Raw genomic sequence first — 22,561 nt, forward strand, 5'->3', positions numbered from 1 at the left:
TATATATATATATATATATATATATATATTCTAAAGTATGTTATAACATAAAATGCAGCCACTGAGAGGTTAATAAAATAAAAAGAGAAGTTTAGACATTTTGAAAACACACCTTAAAATCCCAAGAAAAGAGCATGTATAACCATATGAAAATGTGGAAAAATATTTGAGAACTTTTAAAAGTACATCAATATTTGCCAGATTAGGGATGCTAGGTAATTAGAAATAAAACATTAAAGTCATGCTAGGTAATTAGAAATAAAACATTAAAGTCATGTGGCAAGATTTCTCTCAAATTTTCAACGAGAGGTACCTGTTAATTTATTCATATCCTCACACATTTTTTACTCATACATTCCATCCTCAGCAATATATATATATATATATATATATGTATATATATATATATATATATATGTACACACACACATATATATATATATTTCCTCATGTTCAAAAGAAAGAGATACTTCTCACAGCTTGATTGCAGCCACAGTGTATATTGTGCTCGCTTCCATGCCAATGCCATTGGCCAGAGCAAGTCACATCATCAATTGGGTGAGAGGCAGGCTCCTCCCACAGGTAGCAGCATACTTCATATGGCAATAAGCAGTGACGTAGAAGGATACATATTTGTGAAAAACTATACACAGGCATTGAGAAACACAGCAAGCCATAGAGGGTATTTAAAAAACTTAACATTTACTTTGCTGGTCCTACAGAGGTTAGCAAGGATATCTTTCAGGTAATTATTGAAAAAAATGGAGTACATATTAGAATAAAGAAAATGTGAAGGAACATATGCAAAGAGCAAACAGTAGGAGAAAGAGCAGAGTGTCTTCCAGGGCCAGGATTTGGCAAAGGAATAGTAAATATGAAGAAACAGTGAACCGGATGGAACATTTGGTCAGACTTCAGTCTACCTGAGGGAGAAGGGAAGTCACCAAAAAGTTCCAGCATGTAGTCCAAATCACTTAGGATAAAAATCAGTTGCAATTGTAGTGGCTCACTTTTTTATTGTTTTACTTTTTAATTATTATTTTAATTAATTGTATTGGGGTGACGTGTTAATACTATTATATAGGTTTCAAGTGTACAATATTATGATGCATCATATGTATACTGCATTATGTGCCAACCACCCAAAGTCAAACCTTCTGTTACAAAATGAGGGTTCAGTAAATATCAGCATCTATTATTAATTAGACAGGCATGTATGTACGCTGTAAACCTAAATGAAACTGTTTTAAATTGTAACAATGATGTGTAATTAGACATACAATATAACATGCCATACTGTTGTTTATATTGTCAATCCTGAGATTTTCATATTAATCGTGTAATACAGAATAATATAGTCCCATTTTTAGCAACAACAAAAACAAAAAAAAAACATATCAGATGCAATAAGAGAGAAGACTTGCAATGTAAGTTGGGAAGAAGGACATAGAATGAGTCAAATTATGTAACAAGAAAAATAAGGTAATGTGGATAAAGGTCTTGCTTTTGCAATATTGTTATTTTTGCAGCCTCAAACTTTTCAGTGCAACATATTCAAGAGTTTGTATAAGAAAGAAAAATACAGGAATCTGATTAAGGAGAGCTCAAGATTTAAAAGGAGCCAGTTAGCAGGAGAGTCAATAAAACTGGAGCGGAATCATTTTCTGCTGAAGTAAAGGCAGCATGTGAGGGAAAGCACACGTCTGGGGGCATGAGTCAATGCCGTCCCTTGGCAGGGTCCAACTGCTTCATCCAGAAGAGGAATAAATAGATGGTGGATTTTATTAAGAGTGTTATTTTGAAAAAAAAGAGGTTCCAAGAATTCTAAGGCATGAGAGCCTGTGGTTATAAAGGGAAAATGAGACTAATTAGAACCGGAGATAAAGCGATTCTGTTGGAGGAAAGTGGGATGCGGAAGGAGAATGTTTTGCTTTGGGGAGGGTCAGGGTGTCGAAGACAAAAAGAACATAACCTACATGTTTGATCTGAGTAACTTTAAAGAGAACATTCCAGTGTTTATCTCATGTGAACCTTGGAATAATAAAAAAATAAACCTATAGAACTAACTCCAGATTGAATGGAGACCAGGAAAGGCTTGATGATCCAAACTTTGTCAATTGGATGGACTCATACCCTACTAACCCTTCCTTCAAAATAAATGTAATCGTAAATACACTAACACAGGTAATCTATGGAAACAGGTTAGAACATGTTACAAATGTACTAAAACAGAAATTATAATAACAGAATGGATACAAGTGGTTAACATGCTATGTCTGCCAAATGTATTTCCTTCTTAATATCAGACTCAAGTTAATGTTTTAGTGTAAAAAAGATGTTCATAATTTAATTTTTACATAAATGTGTACCATATTAGTAGCAAATATTTACATATCTTAAACTTGGCACTTAAAAACTTTATATATATAAACTAAAATTATAATCCCCATTTTTATAAGAGAATATTGAGCACAAGGATTTGCCCATGACAAAATACACTTATATATGCCACCTTCAATTCTTTTGAAAACAAAGCACAGTAGACAAGAATTAATGAATAAAAACAATAATTAAGGCAATAATAAACAAACTGAATAGCTACTGTTAGTAAAGCTACTGTAAGTCAGTTCTATTTATTATTCTATATAATAAAAGTGTAATATGCAAATCGAGCAAATGGCCAAACAGTGGAATGGCTATCTGGACAACCATCCGGGACCATGCTATGACACCCAGTGGTGCCAGGCCAGCCATGGCAGGTGCGATGCTATTGGTCAGGAGCCTGGCCATCGCCCCAGGATCGCCCCGCAGAGAGAGGCCCAGGCCACATGCTGGCAGGGCAATCAATTGGGGGCTCCATGATCGCCCCAAAGAGGGAGGCCCAGGTCACTGACCAGTGGGCTGTGGCAAGTGGGTAGGGTCTTCCTCTGTGAGGGAAGCCCGGGTCCCGGGTGCCAGAGGGAGGCCGGTGCCAGAACCTGGGGGAAGGAAGGCCTACTCTTACACGAATTTCGTGCATTGGGCCTCTAGTGTATAATAAAAAGAGAAAGAGATTAGAGGTACTTATAGATATAGATACATATACACAACTCTATAATTAAAGCTATCTTCATGCACTGAACTATTCCTGTTATATTGAAGGTCAAAACCATTACAGTCTGAGGTACTCTTAATAAATAGTCTTTCCAGGCTGCATGCCTAAAAACGGCCTGTAAAGCTAGATCTCCTCGAAAGGCCAGTGCTTTGGCTCCCCCAGGAGCATGTGCAGTTTCTACCAGCCTTGCCTGAATTCCATTTCCAACACCACATGTACCATTCCATTCTATTGCTATTCACAAAGTCCATTTAATTATAGAGAAGGATAAAAAAATGGCAGCGAGTCAATATTTTCTTTCCCTTTGAGCATAATATTGTGGTTAAAGTACCTTGGTTCCAGGAAAGGACGGACCAAGGAACTCCTTTAGATCTATATGAAAAGTCTCGGGTTCTCAGTCTCTTTAAGAAACCAGAGAGAGAACTCGGGGAGAAGATATGGAAGTAGGTACCTTTATTTTCCCCTATCTCTTCCCTAATCCTTAGGAAGTGGCTAACTCTTTAATTCCTATCTTGTCTGTTATAAAAAGAATAGTTTATATTATTCTTATAGAATCCTGTGATTATAATTCTTATTTACTTGGTATTTTAAAGAAAAAGAAAAACATAAAAGCGCATTTATGTAGTTACTACAAGTATTGCCATATGGCTGACCCATAGGCTGCTCATGGCTCAAAGCTTAGGGCGAAGAGACTGGACCATAGAAAACTTCCTTTGCCAAGAAAAGTGGCTTTGGTTTTTGTCTTGAAGATAATGAGAACCTCATGCAAATTTTAAGGGTTGAAAGGCTTGATGGAGAAGAAGTTGGAACTGTGAGACCGAGAGTAGAGAAAACAATTTGTATCAATTCAAGGGGAAAAAATGGAAAAGGCAGAGCTGTTGAAAGGCATGGTTACAGAGACAAGAGTATATTTGAGATGTGAAAGAAATACAATGGCCATGCCTTGATAAGAGATTAGATTACATGTATTATAACATAAATATATCTGTTGTTCTCAGAGAATGTCACAGTAATGCAGGCAGGGGATGCCAATTTTGGATGAAGGGGATGCCATCATAATGCCAGAAATTTAGTTTTTAAAGTCCATTAATACTTGGAAGGGTAAGCTTATAGATTCAGTTATTCAATTTGAGAAAGCCTGCAAAGACTATCAAATGGATTACTATAAGGAACAGCAACAAGTATTTCATGTAATATCAAAATAAAATAAAGTATAATACTTAAGGATGTCTCATTTGGAACTCTTTCAACAACTACAGTGTCAGCAAAGGCAACTATCTTCTCAGAGATATTTTAGGAAAGGGGTGATGATGTTAAATAAATCGTGGATCATGTCCTTGAGTATATAATACATATACCAGATGCTATCATTGAGGTGAGAATATTTCCTCTACGCATAGAAGTTGATTAGAGAATTCTTGAGCATTGAGTTTACAAGGTAGCCTTTTTAATAAACATTTTGCTAAAACAAAGCAATAAAATATGTACAAATTATTCTCTGCTTACCATTTACAATAACGATGATATCACGGAAGTCAATTTCACCCCTAGCCTCCACTCTTCCTTCACATCTATATATACCTTCATCACTTTTATTGATGTTGAGAATCTGCAGATTATTGTTGGCTAACATGGCAAACCGATCTGGAAAGTAAGCAAAGGGAGGAAATTATATCAGTAATTGAAGGCAGAGTCCAGTTTGCTCCAAATTGTCAAGAGTTAAAAATATGGCACTTGTCTGACACTCTCGAACATTTCATCAACAAACAAATCCAAATTTGAAAGTAAAATGTAATTTTGTGACTTCAATTTTTCCACTCCACACTGACTTGTTACACCTTTCCTCTAAAATACATTCAAGATTTTATTTCTACATAAAATGGTTAGGCTATTATTTTCCCCTTGGTACTCTGAATGCAGAAATGATCCACAAAAGAACAATGTGGGCAGATTAGATATTGCAAACATGAAAACGTTTCGACTGCAAATACTGTATGAAGCAACTTGGGTATGGAAAACGGTTAGAAAATTGATTGAATATCCTTCCTCACACAATAATTAAAGGAATAATTCTGCAGACCCTGAGGAGGCTGCTAAATGATATAATAATATTCAAGTCACATAGAGGACATGTAAAATGGTCATATCTTGAATTTACTTGAAGGCTTTTCTTTTTTTCTAAATGCAAGATAATCCGTTTTAGGAATGAATAGATTAGACTTCATTAATATTATTTTAAGGTTCCTTTATATGTGTATTGTGTGCACATGCATTCATGTAAAAATAAGCTATTACAGAGCATGCATTAGTGATTGCTTAAAATAATCTGGCTATCATTAGCAGCATCTCAGCCTGATAGTACTTTCCATATCTGGCTTCAGTTTTTAATCATCACAGTTTTGTTGCAGTGCTAAGATCTTGTCCCTTCTTATCAATTTAAGAGTGTTATGACATCTAGTCCTACTTTGAAACCTGTAGTAACAATAACCTCAATTCCATTAGTTAATGCATATATAGATATAATTAACATCATTCATTTGCTGGTAATATAATTGAGATACCTTGGTGAATAAGAGAGATACATTAAAACATCATGGGGCCTTTTGGAAAAGTAGATATGCTATTATTTTAAGGTGTACGCCTCTAGGATATTGCCTGTTAAACTCTTAAAGGTTACTTTTTTGGAGCTATTCCAATGGTGTCTGATCTTCCCCTACCTGATGGCTTGATTAGGAAATTAAGGTAAACATGGAAGCCACATGAGAAAAGGGTAAAGTAATGCATCTAATCAGGAATCAGCCCTGGATGGGATGCCTGAATAGATGCATCAGTTACTGAAAGTACCCCTGATGCCACCTGGATTTGCATGAGTGAAAAATAAACAGCTATAGTATTAGGTGATTTAGGATTCAACTCAGATTTGGGGTTCATTTGCCATAGCAAATCCTAGTGCAAGAGGAGAAGTTTGGGATATATAATTACAAATAGGGCAGTGATCAGGCTATAGGAGATCATTGAAACAGGTAAGCAAGAGGTAATTAATGTAAAATGGAAATGTGTTGGTTCAGAGGCTCCCTCAGAGAAAAACAATATTGATTATAAAGCTACAGACACAAGACTTTCAGGCCAGGAGAAGAAATAATATTTATTTCTTATGTTGACTCCAAGAAGAGAGAAAAAAGCACTTATGTAGATGTTTTCCCCTGGTGAATATTCTCATCAAAAGAAATATTAGAGAGAAAGAAAGTCAATCTGCAAGAAATTTTAAAGAATAACACAGTAACTCAGAACTCCTAAAAATTCATAATGCTTGAAAGTCAAGTAACAGATCCTTGATTCAAGCATGTGGCTGGATATTAAAATGAAAAGCAATTATAAGTAAAAAAAGTTCAAATTTAGAGAGAATGCACTAATCATTCCTAGATCAGTGTGATATTATTACTATATATTCTAACTTATTAAAATATAATCTTTAAACTATAATGTTACTGAATGATTTGATTTTATTAAGAAAAATAGTAAGGGACAGCATCATTTTCATGAGAAAAGCAATGCTTGTTTAAAAAGAGAAAGAAGAGTTAGAATCTACGTAATACATATTTCAATGGAAATAAATCAATGTTCCTTCCAACTGAAAAATTTTATTTCAAATGGCCACTTCATAGATCATTTCTACTGTCTGAGACAAAACTTAGAATATTAGGAAACTAGTTATTATCTTCTAAATCTGAATGAATACATACTACTGTATATGTTTAATTACATACAATTTTTCCATCCAGAAAGCAAACTACATGAAAACTGGATGTCAAATTGTTACTATGTGTATAAAGTTTCTATTCAATGATGTCACCAAGCTATTAAAACAAAGTAGATCATTACTATGTGTTTGCAGAAACATTTGAGGAAAGCATTGTTTCAGTCAATCACACATTAACTATGGATATTAGAAGTAATAACTGTTAGAAATTGATTTTTCTCAATAATGCAGAAACCGAAATTTACATTATTGCTATAAGTATTAAATGAAATGAGATAATACCCAATAAGGTATCTGTTTTGTGATTCTTTAAGTAGATTCTTTACTAAGTCCTCTTTACTTTTCATCCCACAGCCATTGATGGCTTGTCTCATCTACTCATCTGACCTCAATTACCATCTGTATTTTGAGACTCACCTTTTCTTCAGACTAGACCAGTGGTCGGCAAACTCATTAGTCAACAGAGCCAAATATCAACAGTACAATGATTGAAATTTCTTTGGAGAGCCAAATTTTTTAAACTTAAAATATATAGGTAGGTACATTGTTATTAACTTAATTAGGGTACTCCTAAACTGGCCTTTGCTAAAAACATCATCAATCTGATTGAGGTACGTTCACTGAGGTCAATCCCTTCCAACTCTCCCATCCACACTTATCTTGTATACTTGTTTTGTCTATCTCCTTTCCAAAAACCGACTTCTGCGCATGGGCCATGAAGTTTTAATCACACTGTACTTGCGCGCACATGGTATTTTGTGGAAGAGCCACACTCAAGGGGACAAAGAGCCGCATGTGGCTTGTGATCTACGGTTTGCCGACCACTGGACGAGACCATATGTTAATTCCAGAACTATTTAACATCCTATCAGATGTACCTACTGAGTAGATTTGTAAATATTTCAATCTCACCATTTTTAAAATTTACCTCACTACCGCCACCTGAAATTTTTCATATGGTACTCCCCAGCTCTGTCTTCAAATGCCTTTACATTGAACTAATTGCCCAAGGTAAATATAAGTCATGGAACTATTTGCCTGAGTGAAATGTCTTATATCCACCTTGACTTCTCCATTTCCCTCAGTCTGCATATCAATCAAATCCCACATCCTATTACCTCCCTTTATCATTCTTAGTCTCAATCTCCTCCCATCAGCAGTTATTTCATTCGGATTTGAATTGTTCTCAGAACCTAGTTTTTCCTTGACTCCAAGCCAATTCATTTTCCTCACTGAATCACTAATAACCTTCGCAAATATATGTCAGCTCATGTCACTGCCTTGATTTAAATCCTTCAGTGATGTCCCCTTTGGAAAAATTCCAAATTCCTTAGCCAATATGTCAAGGCTGTGTTGATTTGGCATAACCTTTCCAGATTCCTTTCTTATTAGCCCTTCATTAACAAATAATACCTTAACTTTATTAGTATATGTATTCTAGTTGTACTTATTTATAAATTCTAGAATATGTAATGAACATATTCTAGTTTCTGAAAAGTTCCGTTCATGCTGTCTTTCACCGCTGGACCACTGCCTGTGCTGTTCTCTCCACCACTTTTTACCTGTTCATACTTAAAGGTCACATCTCTCTCTGCAGGCATCTTGGAAACCCTTCTCTGCTTTAACTAGTTTAGGTGTTTTGTTTTGTTTTGTTTTGTTTTTATCATCCTCTGTCATTGCACTTTACTTATCATAGAGAGCAGCATACCTTGTTTTCACTGAATTATCTTATTTTTTTCTACCAATTATTAGTATTTTGAAGCCAGTGAACTTATTTACCTTGTTAACCATCAATAACCATGATGTAGCATACTGATTTTTGAAGACTAGGTGTTCAATAACTGTTGAATGAATCTTATACTGGAAGTAAAATACATAAACGTTTTATTGAACAGTATGATTTTATCTGTAGTTTATGATGCAGAAAGGGCACTTTGTTAGGCAATAATCAAAACATTTAGAAAGTTTCAGAGATAATATTCAAACTGACTGAGGTTGAATGGGCATCAGCAATAGCCCAGTTTTTCTGTAAAACAAAGATAAAGGAGTTGTTGCTTATTTCCCTCAATAATATATTGCAGAATCTGCATTAATTATGCTATAATAAAATATTTAGTTAAATCTAGATCATTGAAAACCTTAAACCAGATAATCTAATTCTTTTACTCTATTAGAGTGACAATGATTGTCAGGATATTAAACTTTTATAACAAAAATGTCACCTTTATTCCTTCCCTACATGCTTGGATTCTTTAGCATATGAATCTCCTTTCAACAAACAACATGGAAAACTCCACTTTAAATATTCCATTGGAATTTTAACTCTGAGCATTTGCCACACACCTCATACCAATAGCACAGTTAAGGAGATGGACATTTCCAAGTCTTCATGGTTTCATCTGGAGACTCTAGAATTTACTCCTGTACCACACGAAGGCTCCAGGAAGTTACCTGGGCACACTACATTATTCTAAATCCCCATACCTGTTCCTTTCATAGTTGTGAGCCTAATCTTATTTTAGTCGCTTTAATAAAGAGACCACGTGAGGTATAACCAGATGGAGAATATTATTTCTTTTTTTAAAATATATTTTATTGATTTTTTACAGAGAGGAAAGAAGAGGGATAGAGAGTTAGAAACATTGATCAGCTGCCTCTGCACACCCCAAGGTGCCACAACCAAGGTACATGCCCTTGACCGGAATCAAACCTGGGACTCTTCAGTCCGCAGGCCGACACTCCATCCACTGAGCCAAACCGGTTAGGGCGAGAATATTACTTCTTGAAAATTCATTATAAACATACACATTGCTGGATAATAAATGTTCCTCTGATATTAAGAGGCTAGAAAAGTATTTCCTTCCTCACAATTCATCTACACCCTTTATGTCCTCCAGTGAAAGCAACACTGTCCTTTTTCTTTAAAAAAAATTTTCCTACCATGCAATTCAGGGTTATATTTCATTTTTAAATCTAGTTTAATAACTTCATCCACATTGGATATTCTGATTTTTTATATAATATGAATGCATATAATTTTGGTAAAATTGATTCCCAAGATTTAAAACATCAATGAGAAGGAATGAGAAAAAAATGTCATTTATTGAAAAATGAATATAGTGACAAATATTTTGTTCGTTCATTTAACAAATATTTATTATATGCCTAGTGTCTTATTTAAAGTAGATATAATAGCCCAGGGTTTACAGATGAAGAATCTGAATGAGGTACAGACCAGTTAGAAAAGTTGTTCTATGCTTTAGGGCAAAAAAAATAAATAAATAAAGAGTTTTGCCATAAAGTGATCCAAGCTTCTCATTATTCCATCCTGGGATCCAGGAAAAAGGTGTAAGCTTTAACCTAGAGGTATCACTCCTCCATCACATTACAGTTGACTATCAGTCATTGCTTCAAGGCTTTTGTACTATGCATCTTTTAAAAAGTGCAATTTATATCAAATACCTTTTTACAATGAAGGTTTACAATAAACCAGATGCACACTTGAAGCCCCCAATTAGGCAATCTGAAAATGTTTAGACATTGTCATTTAATTGCCATAAAAGAACTACCTTTTCTTTATTATTGAGAGGCAAAAAGCTGAAAATATATTGGCTAATTTATGCATGTAGCTTGTTAATAAAATCTGAAGCAGTTATCCTAAAATAAAATAAGAGGAAATAAAGCATTATTTTCACTAACATTATAATACAAGAGTTTTAGTCAGCTTTTTTAAAATATCCAAGTCCAATTTATTTTCAAAATTAAAAAAAAAGATTAATAAATAATTATGATACATTCTCTGTTTATTTTCAAAAACAGATATTCAGCTTTCTTTCCTTTATGTTGTAAAAGTTCACATCTCAGAATCACAAAACAAAATCATCCAAGAGGGAAAGTATTTTAAAAGATTCTATTATTTTGTATCTCTCTGAAATGCAGGTGCATTGAAAACTATTCTAAATTGAAAATGCTCCCAACGCACAGTGGTAAAGCAGCATAATGTAAGCAAATTATGCTTTCAATATCAGATGTCGTATTAATCTAGATTTTTAGCTCAGTCTGAATCAAAATCTTAAAGACAATTTGAATGCATGTACTTTTCTTCCTATTATCCATATGCATCTTACCATAATATTTAAAACACATAGGTGGCTTTGAAAGAACAGTGCCAGGATAATAAACAGGATTAATATAGATGTTACTTTCAATTTAAGTATAATGAGCCCATGGAATTATGTTTGAATGATAATATGTAGAATTTGAATGCATTGGAATTAATTCCTTAATTTACTTAGTATCCTTGTACTGCTGGCATGTAATTTTTTTTCTTGAATAGAGCAGGGGCCAGCAACCTCTTCTGTAAATCTCTTGAAGATAACTATAGCAGGCTTTGTAGGTCAAACCACCTGCGTCACAGCTGCTCAAGACAGCCATCTATATATATAAAAGCCTACGCAACCATCTGACGGGTAGCTATGATGCGTACTGACTACCAGGGTGACAGATGCTCAATGCAGGAACTGCCAAGCTGCAGTTACTTGACAGCGGTGGTTCTCAGGTGATGCACACGGAACCAGAGAGGAGGGAGCCTGATTCCAGGGTGCATCACCCGAAAACCACCCTCTCCAATCTGGGATCCCTTAGGAGATGTTAGAGAGCTGGTTTCGGCCCGATCCCCACAGGCCAAGCCAAGGGACCCCACCAGTTCACAAATCCGTGCACCAGGCCTCTAGTCCTATATAATAAAAGCCTAATATGCAAATTGAACAAATGGCAAAACGACTGGTCACAATGATGTGCACTGACCACCAGGGGGCAGACACTCAATGCAGGAGCTGCCCTCTGGTGGTCAGTGTGCTTTCATAAGAGGAGCGCTGCTCAGCCAGAAGCCAGGCTCATGGCTGGTGAGAGTCTCTCCCACCTCCACAGCAGCCTCTCCCATCTCTGTGGCAGTTGGACATCCCCTGAGGGCTCCCAGACTGTGAGGGCACAGGCTGGGCTGAGGGACCCCCTACCCAAGTGCACAGATTTTGTGCACCAGGCCTCTACTATATGATATGTAACTATTAAGCTTATTTGTACTCTCATAACACCTTACAAAAACAGAAAAGGGCTGAATTTTTCCTGAGGTCCATAGTTTGCCCACCCTTGATATACAACTTTAAGGTTCTCAAAATAGTCAATTGACACTTAGGGTCACAAATTCCAACTTCTATGCCCTAGCCGGTTTTACTCAGTGGATAGAGAGTTGGCCTACAGACTTAAGGGTCCCAGGTTCCATGCCGGTCAAGGGCACATGTCTGGGTTGTGGGCTCAATCCCCAGTAGGGGGCCTGTAGGAGGCAGCCAATCAATGATTCTCTCTCATCACTGATGTTTCTATCTCTCTCTCCCTCTCCCTTCCTCTCTGAAATTAATAAAAATATACTAAAAACAAAATTCCAACTTCTATATTTGGTCAGGTAGATTCAGTTTTTGAAACAGTGGCAATATTATTAGAACGTATAACGTAGGGAGTTACCAAAATACTAACTGTCGGAAATAGCGGTGACTTCCTCATTATGGTACAACCAGCTGACGGCAGGTGCAGGCGAGCTGCTAACTCGGCAAACCACTTCTGCATCTTCTCCCTGTTTGAATTCTTGAGGTGATACCACTTCTCTGAAAATGAGCTTTTCTGTATAAAGAAAGTAAAACAAACCATAAAAGTATTATCGCTTATTTCTCTCAATAACCTGTTCCAGAATCTGTGTTGATTGATGTGATAATGAAATAATTAATCAAAACAGGATCCTGGAAAACCTTAAATCAGATCATATGACTCCTCTGCCTGGTAACTTCTTCCCACATCTCTGAGAAGAAATTCTGAAGTCCTTACAATCCTACCCCAGGTCTTGTATGAACTGAATTCTGTTCCACAACTCTGATCCCAATTTCTCTCTCTTCCTGTGCTCCGTGCTCCAGGTAAATTGTCGTCTTTTCAATTCCTTCAACAGTCTCCGCATTTGCACGTCTTAAATTCCTTCCCATTTCTGCCTGCCTGACCTCCAAAGATTTTTTTATAAAAGCCATCTTCCTTCCCACTCTCACTGTCCTATAGCATGGATAGTAGCATCTATGCATTTTTTCAAAGTTTACTTACTAAAATATCAGCACCTAGTGGTTGGTGACATCTCCTGTTTTAATCATTATTGAGTCTCTAGAATTCAGAATATTGTCTGCCATGTCGAACACATCCAATAAATGTGGCCAAGTAGTGAATGAACAGGCTATGTATGCTTGATGAGAAATGTTCACAAAAGTAATTGAGTGTTCTTGCTAAGGAAAACATAATAGATTTCTTTATTTTCACAAATAAAATATTGGGGATCTTCCTTTGCAACATATAAAGTAAGAAAACTATTTCTTATTTGTATGCATATATGCATAACCTGTGGACACAGAAAATGGAGTAGTAAGGACCTTGGGGGGGTGGGAGTGGGCTGAAAGAGGTTAATGGGGGGAAAAGGAGGACTTGTGTAATACTTTCAACAATAAAGATTTAAAAAAAAGAAAAAATCTTTCCAAATATGAGCTCAGAAACTAATGGGGGTGGGGAGAGAGGCCAAATCAAGAAAACAAGGGTGACAATGTGCCAACAATCCCCCTGCTCATCAAAGAGGAAGCCATGCTGGGGATATACTTTGGCTTTTTTAAAAAAAATCCTTTTCCTGGAATAATAAAAAACAAAGTTCTAAGAAGAGATGCCTTATTAGCTAGTATTCAAAAATCTTTATAATTTTTTCACAGGTAGAAATGCTAACTACCACATATTAATTGTAAGGCATTGTTCTACGTTCTTTATGTAATATTAATATAGCCCTCAAAAAAATATGTATAAGGTAGGTACTATTATTATACCCATTTTATAGGTGAAGAAACTAAAGGCAGATGGGTTAGGTGATTGCTTAAGACCACTAAATGAAGTGGTGCAGCCTGGTTTCGAACCCAGAGAGTCAACAGCGTTCTTAATGAGGGTAATGATTCCTAAGAGTGAGAAGAGGAAAAGAAGTGGATTTCAAATCATAAAATGAAGTGTGCGCATGGAGATGCTTGTTAAAAAGAGGCCTGGTGGTGGAGAAGCCAGCTAGATATCCCGTCTCCACTGGATGAGCTTTCAGCTTTTCCTCTGTCTACTCCTGTTCACTGACTCTTCCCCAGGTCTCATTCCAGACTGGTCACTGCTTTCACATTGGCCTGAGAAAATGTAAACATTTTCATTTATATTATTTAACCGACATAATTGTCTCCATCTATATGTTTATGATTAACTACTTCCTTTTATTTATTCTATTTTAGAGTTGCAGTGTGGTAAATAGAATAAGCTGCCATCTGTAAAGGTCTAAAGAACACTGCCTACTCCAATAGTTCTTGATGCCTATTAGTTTTTATTAAACACATGTTATTTTGTGTTTAATTTTTAACCACAACTTTAATCAACTAATAAATACATGACTTACGGTAAATTTCCAAAACAACTGTAGCTTCTTGTGTCTGGCCTTTGGCATCTGTTGCTTGACAACGATAGATCCCTGCATCTTCTATATTTGCATTGTAGATGGTTAATCGTGACCTGACACCCTCCTTTTGTACCATCACCCTCTGTGTTGAAATTATCTTCTCTCCTTGAGGATTATACCAGTCTATACTCTCAGGCTCACCAATTGCTGCAAAGAATCGTGGAAAAGAAATGTTTGAGAATATGATTCAAGTGTTTGTTTTTGCATTGGCATTTACTTATTATGTAACAGTTTTTAACAATTTTGAAAAAAAGTTAAATAGGGAAAGACTGGAAATCTGAAAATCTTACCAAATTGAAAATAAACACAAATGTTAGAACACATGTTCTCTTATTTATCCAATGTTGAAGATTCAATCCCATTTGAGTAAGCAAAACCCAAAAGTTCCATAGGAAACATCAGGCATAACATGTAAGCTATGATAATTGAATACTTACCATAGTAATCTATGGATTTTCACTAAGGTACATTATAAAACTGCCTTGGCCACTCAGTCAGAAATATATTATTGACAGATATATCTGAACAGAATCATGATTACTAACATGATTTCACCTCTCTGGTTCTCTTTGTTAGGGTCAAGAGTTAGAATTTTTTTGCCTGATAAAACAGAGCTCATAAAAATGTAAACCTCATAAAAAACAAACTTTGGTTTTAATACTAAATTTTGAATGAATATCCCAAGTCTTTCTATGTGTACAGATATGACCAATGAGTATTTTTAATATGAGGCCCTAATCTCTTTTCTCAAAATCAGTACTTTCATAATTTTAAGCTAAAACTGTTAACTATATAACATGATAGTCACATGATAATTAGAATGCATTGAAATGCCACTTATCCTGCGAGGCAATTACAACCAAAGCATTACAGGGTAAACATATATTTAAGTTTTCCAATTCAGAATCTAGGTTATTATCCTCTTTGTAAAAGCGGAAGATTCCTGTGTTTTCTTTTAGTCACAAAAATGATGTATTTCACCTAATTGCTTGAGAGATAATTTATGGGAGCAGCATGCACTACTAACTCAAAAGTATCCCAGAAAATGCATCAAGTTAGCTAACATCTGCAGGACCTCTTTGAAGAAAATTGTTCCTTCTTATTTTTTTTTACCAACAAATCGCTTTAGAAACAAATTAGTATCCTTTCTACATCAAATTAGACATGCTAGAGCAAAAGCATGAGAGTTCACATTTTAAATGGATCTCAGTTATGTTATTTTCTGTTTTTCTGAACACATCAAAATACCATAGCAGTTATAGGATAACTCATTTAGGGCAGCTTTTTTTTTTTTTCAAGTTCCCACTCCATAGAGATGTCACCAAAGAACAGTGTAAATGAGCATAAGTTTGAACAATAGAAAAATCTCATTTTATACAGCCAAATGTAGATAATATTATTGAAATATTTTGTATATTTTTATTATTAATAATACGGTATACAACTTTATTATTATGAAGAGTTTACTCTGGATTTTCATAGATTGGTCATCATATTATTTTTTTCTGGCATCTCTAATAATTCATAAATTTCACTAAAACTTTTCATGTTACTTCCCTGATAAGAGTGACCCACTGGAGAAATTAAAAATACAATTACACTTTTTATTTTCTTGAAAACATAGTATAAAAATCCTTTTGCTACATATGACATACTCTGAGTTCTCTGAGGATCTGACTCCATTCTAACTTCCATAAACTTCAGATATATTTATTTATTGTGTTTCAGGTGTCTGTGTTTTAGGGTACAATGAAACTATAGAGTCATGTCACCATAGTCACCAATGTGTGGGAAAAAATACATGCAAGCTTTCTAATTTGCACGGGTTACCCACATCTTTATTTTTAGATTCTTGTTTCATTAGTATGTATATTTAACAAAAATAAGGACACTTCCATGATAACAGTATAATTCTTGGTTATACATCTTTATATAAAAAAATGTTTAGTTATTTTACCTTATTATTTAGAGCAAAACTCAGTACCATTGAATTATGTTAATTCATACTTTTAAATTTTATCTTAATTTGACTTTATGTGGCAGATACAGAGGCAATTACATTACATAATTTACTAGTATATTATTATAATATGCAAATTGAATAAAAATACTACTTATTTTAATTTCTAAAGATTAATTTTAAGTTATTTAATTTTTCTGAGATTATTGGATACAATTGTACGTTTGTGTATATAAAATATGATGACATTTAGAAACAATGACCTAGATGCTTATGCCAATGATGTGCTGACATAATAAATGATGTTAAATCGTTTAACCCTTGCTTTTCATTTGTCAATATACAAAAATATGTATCAACACACCTATCAATTCTAAACTTTATGAAGGCAAATGTATAAAAACTCATGGCTTCTATTAGTTTTTAATAGATATGATTAATATAATATAATTTAAAATATATAGTATATGTAGTTACAGTATACCTGAGGCCCAGTACACAAAAATTTCTGGGGGGTCCCTCAGCCCGGCCTATGCCTTCTTGCAGTCTGGGACCCCTCGGAGGATATCCACCTGTTGGCTTAAGCCCGATCCCTGGGGGATCAGGCCCAAGCTGGCAGTCAGACATCCCACTGGCAGCCCGGCAGCCCTTGGGGGATGTCCACTTGCCAGCAGGGAGCAGGCCTAAGCTGCAGTCGGACATCCTTAGTGCTGCTGAGGAGGCAGGAGAGGCTCCCACCATCACCGCTGTACTGGCAGCCGTCAGCCTGATTTGTGGCTGAGCAGAGCTCCCCCTGTGGGAGCGTACTGACCACCAGGGGGAAGCTCCTGCATTGAGAGTCTGCCCCCTGGTGGTCAGTGTGTGTCATAGTGACCAGTCATTCCCAGTCGTTCTGCTGTTAGGGTCAGTTTGTATATTACCCTTTAATTAAATAGGATAGAGGCCTGGTGCATGGGTGGGGGCCAGCTAGTTTGCCCTGAAGGGTGTCCTGTATGAGGGTGGGGGTCCTGCTGGGGTGCCTGGCCAGCCTGGGTGAGGGGCTGATAGGTGTTTGCAGCTGGTCACACCCCCTTCATGGTGGGGGTCCCTTCTGGGGTGCCTGGCCAGCCTGGCTGAGGGGCTAATGGCTGTTTGCAGGCTGGTCATGCCCCCCCCCAGTGGGGACCCTCACCCCATGGAGGTTTGACCAGCCTGGGTGAGGGGCTGATTGCTGTTTTCAGGCTGGCCACACCCTCTTTAGGGTTGGGGGTTCCCACTGGGGTGCCTGGCCAGTCTGAGTAAGGGGCCGTGGGCTGTTTTCAGGCTGGCCAAGGCCCCCAGCGATAGAAGTTCCCAGCCTCTCCGTTCTTTCTTTTTCTTTTTCTTTTTTTTTTTTTTGTTATTCTGGGATTTCTTTACCTTCTATAATTGAAACTTTGTAGCCATGAGAGGAGCTCAGAGCCGGCCAGGGATGGTGGGAGGGAAGCCTCCTGCTCGCTCCAGCTCCATGGCCACGGCCGGCTGAAAGCAGGTATCTGGGGTTTATTTACCTTCTATAATTGACACTTTGTTGCTTTGAGTGGAGCTCAGAGCCCGCCAAGGCAAGCGGGAAGCTTGGCTTCCTCCATCATTGGGGAAACCAAGCCTCCTGCTTGCTCCAGCTCCTTGGCTGCCGGCCGCCATCTTGGTTGGGTTAATTTGTATATAGTCGCTCTGATTGGCTGGTGGGCATGGCTTAAGGCATAGCAAAGATACGGTCAATTTGCATGTTTGCCTTTTATTATTATATAGCTTATATACTATGGATATGATTGATACATATGTTATTGTAACTGTATATATTTTAATAATGTTTATAATAATAAGCCATGCCATTCTCAAGATAACTTTATAATGCATTTTATATCAGAAAATCCTATTTAAATCCTGTTGTGAATTGCTTAAGTAGAAACAAATAGAAAAAATATGAAAATACTCTAGAAAGCCATTTACACACTAAGTGAATCTTTTTTAAAGCTAAAAACAAAGTTTTCTTTTTTTAAAAAAGAAACTAAGGATAAGGGTTTTATGAATAAAATGAATATGATGACACTAAAAATAAGTAGAATGTATTAATTCATGAGTTCCACAATGTGCTGAATTAACATTTGATGTTTAAATATTTAAATCTCTTCTGGATATTCTGCATGTGTGCAATTAAACTGAATGAGGTCCATATAATTTCCCAGAAGCATTATGATATCTGACACTTTTGATTAGTCACAAAAATGTTGCAATTTTTTCCTGATTAAATAACTATTTTTTAAAATCACTTTTCATAAGGATAAATTTGATTTGCTTTGTCCTAAAATTTTCAGCAGGTGTAACTGTAGTGCAGTGTACCTTATTTAATTTATTCATTGTATATTTATAAAGATTTGTATATTTATAAAGTTATAATATTTACATTCACCCTAACATTACTATCTACACAGGTATAATATTTTAATTTATTTAAATCAATATGTATGCATAATATTTGATTATAAATTATTTTCCAAATAAATGATCTACTTTGACATCCCAAATTAATAAAGTTAACAGAAATAAAATTCATTCTGTTAAATATGAAAAATATAATAATTGATACTTTTCCAATTATTATAAAATCAATGATAAGACTTTATTTTATAGAATTGTTTTGCCACAACTTAAATTTTGCCAATATATTACATTACATAATTATAGCATAAAACAAATTATCTGAAAATATTTGTAATACATACCTGTACATGTGAAGAATTTTGATTCACCCACACTAAGCTCTACTTTGCTAAGTGAAATTGTCACTTGAAGAAGAGCTGAAAAAAATATTTGAGTAACAATTAATTATGGTTTTAAACATGAATTCTAAGATTTTACTACATGATCTATAACCACATTATTTAAACAGCAATTATTTACCTCAATTTTTATTACCCATAAAGAGAAATGGAAGTTTTGTAAAATATGATCTAACAACAAAATGTTAGATTTTATTATGCACTTCTACAACCAAACCAAATAAGAACTCATTCAAGCTAATATTTTGAAATTTGTTTGTCAATTAATGAGCAAATTCACACTCAGACAGCTGTTCCATATTTACATGCTAGGTTTACAAGAGCTACCTGATTAGATAATAGCTAGAGAAATATTTTGCCCCAAATTTGAAACCTTGTTATAAAAAGTATACCCTACACTGTTATTACAACAATAAAAATATAAATTAACTAAATTTTGAGTACCTACTAAAATATTTCAATGAAAGAAGAGATACATGGGGAAGAGAGGAAGCATTGCATGGTGAAAGGTGAGTGAACAGTTATTTTGACAAGATAAATAAGGATAATGGCAATAAATAGATAAGATGTTCAATAATTTTTTTTCCAAATTTTGCCATAAAATAGATGAAGAATCTAGAAATTGTTTTAATCCAAATTGAAAGATATATATATATATATATATATATATATATATCTATATATATAATATGCAAAGTGTCCCCTTGGGAGTTTGACCAACCAGAAGTTTAATCGCTTGCTGTGACATGCACTGACCACCAGGAGGTGGAGAAGAATGAAGGGAGGCCCTGGCTGGCAGCCTACAGCCACAAGGGACCCTACCCATGCATAAATTTCATGCACTGGGCCTCTAGTTTCTAATAAAATGATGGGCAGGAGAGTGTGACTACTCCCTAAAACCCTGTTTGACCATCCCTTGTTTTCAGAAATGCATGGTAAATTAATGGAGCTGTTGATAAAAAACAACAACAAAAACAAACAAACAAAGAAAAAAAAAACCAAAACAGCAAAAAAAAAAAAAAAAAAACCCACAAAGAAAAATAGAAGTTAAGAAGTTATAGATCAAAGCAATCAAAGATGCATATCTTGCACAGATATTCAATCAAAGCTTATCTAGAAAAGAGGGTGCTACAGAAACCCAGGTAACACTGGGCCAGAATAAAGTTAATCCATATTATAAGAAGGATAAGAATAAATCATCCCACTGGCAACAGGTTGATGACAAGGGAAGTTGTCTTTAGCAAATTCCAAAAGTTAAGAAATTTGAGATTTCCCTTATGAGAACCTAAAGAGATGGGCTGTGTTTTTGGAACCCACAATTCTGACCTGTGTAGAGGAAAAATGTTTCTCCTTAAATAGATTTGCCACTTTTTCAACATATCCCATGTTTGGGATTTAGCTATAAACAGGTGATCTTTGGGAAATCCCAATGTAAGAAATTAAACTAAAAAGCAGCATCACATATAAGTAGAGTGTATTAATTCATGAGCTCATATGTAAGGTTCATAGATAAGTGACAGAAGCAAACATAATTCTCTTTCAGAAGATCTACATCATCAGCCCAGATTGCCCAAGATTTTTAGAAATAAAGCTCTTTTTAACCTAAACACACATTCTGACATTATCAAGTAGACAATACACAAAGGTACTATAAAGTGAGTCAGCTGAAACAACCAATAGGAGAAGTAAGGAATATGAAATTTCAAAAAATGAAATTAGATTAATTAGGTAACATAACTATATTTAAACAATGTTAATTCCAATGAGAATTCATAGAAGATGACTTTTCCTTTGTAGAAGTCACTCATTCCCTAGGTACACTTAATTTATGGGTAATGGGGTCAACAGAGGCAAATTACCGAAGTTAAGAAATTTGAGAATTCCCTTATAAGAAGCTTGAACCTAAAGAGGGGGTGGTGTTTCTGGAACACACAATTCTGGGCACATGGTCAGGGGTTTTATAATTTGGGGAAGTTTTGGACATACCTACCAATAGAAGGGAAGGAAGAAAAAAAATGTAATATAGTTGAAAGAAGAGGGAAATTGTGATTATTTTCCTCTTTCTCATTTTCCCCTCCCTTTACTTTCTTTCTTAAGGCATCATTAATGACAATGATTACCTTTTCTCCTTTGATCTTCAGTTTGAACTTTCTCAAAAAGCTAATACTCCAATCTTCAACCCTCAACTAGTATTCAATTAGATAGAATATTTTAATTTCAAACTTTCTGTGTGCAAACTGAACCCATTACCCTTCCATAAAAACAAACAAACAAACAAACTGCTCACATTCCATTTTTAGTCACCATTAATGAATTTTCAAACCTTGAAGATATAACCTCTGAAATAACACGGGTATGCATTTTTGTTTATTTCCAACACTCTTCCCCTAATACATGTACTCTTTAATTAATGTGAGATATATAATCTGTGATAGTAACATATCCAGTTCTAGATTTCTTTTTCTCTTCCTCTCTCTTCTCATGGAAGTAGTATTTCTCAGGCTACTGCATGAATACCTTTCTTAAACTGTTTAATTTCACTTGCCAATACAAAAGTATTCAAAGAGGATTTCTTTGGGCCAATTAAATAATTATTGTACACATTTTAATGGAAAAAAAACCCCTCACCTTTCCAAGTTTATTTACAATTGTCCCTTCCCAGTGTATCTGCAGTATATACAAAGATGAATTATCCCCACCCCTTCTCCACTGACTCCACTTTCTCCACTGTGCATTTGCTCCAACTATTTCCTCTGCCTTCATCACCCTTTCTCACATCACCATGTGGCTGGCTATTTTCTAGATTCAAAACAAAACTAAAATATCAATAACTTTGCAAAACATTCTTTAAGAGCTCCATCAATGGCATCAACAGATAAATATCTTTGCTCAAGAGGCATTTTCAGCCCTAGCTGGTTTGGCTCAGTGGATAAGAGCTTCAGCCTGCAGACTGAAGGGTCCTGAGTTCAATTCCCAGTCAGGGCACATGCCTGGTTGTGCACTTAATCCCTGGTGGGGGGCTTGCAGGAGGTGGCTGATCAACAATTCTCTCTCATCACTGATGTGTATATATATATATATATCCCTTCCTCTCTGAAATCAATAAAATGTTTTTTAAAAATTAAGAGTCATTTTCACTAAACAAATGAAACATGTTGTTGATAATTATACTCAGTTCTCTACCTTATTTAAATGTAAACTCCCAGAGGTAAAGGCTCATCAACCTCCCTTCTGTTTCTCCTAAACTGATACAAATATATGAATACATGAGGATAATGGGCTGACACCCAGAGCTTATTGCACAGAACATTGATGGTATTAACAATATAAAATTTCATATTTACTTCACTGCCTTAAATTGAATGTAAGGGTATCAGAGAGTTTGAGA

General features: G+C 35.4%; 1 protein-coding gene across 2 annotated transcripts in view; it reads right to left on the minus strand.

Annotated features, from left to right (window-relative positions):
* The window catches only part of NCAM2 (neural cell adhesion molecule 2), a 421,570-nt gene that overhangs the window by 157,389 nt on the left and 241,620 nt on the right, over positions 1-22,561 (minus strand). For both annotated transcript variants that reach the window (XM_059686798.1, XM_059686799.1), the window contains exons 2-5: positions 19,117-19,191; positions 14,353-14,559; positions 12,387-12,530; positions 4,601-4,738 (exon numbers count right to left, since the gene is read on the minus strand). In XM_059686798.1, the coding sequence (XP_059542781.1) occupies positions 4,601-4,738; positions 12,387-12,530; positions 14,353-14,559; positions 19,117-19,191 (564 nt within the window). The remainder of the gene's footprint in view (positions 1-4,600; positions 4,739-12,386; positions 12,531-14,352; positions 14,560-19,116; positions 19,192-22,561) is intronic.

This window comes from Myotis daubentonii, chromosome 3, assembly GCF_963259705.1.
Source record: "Myotis daubentonii chromosome 3, mMyoDau2.1, whole genome shotgun sequence".
In the NCBI taxonomy this organism is placed as follows: Eukaryota; Metazoa; Chordata; class Mammalia; order Chiroptera; family Vespertilionidae; genus Myotis; species Myotis daubentonii.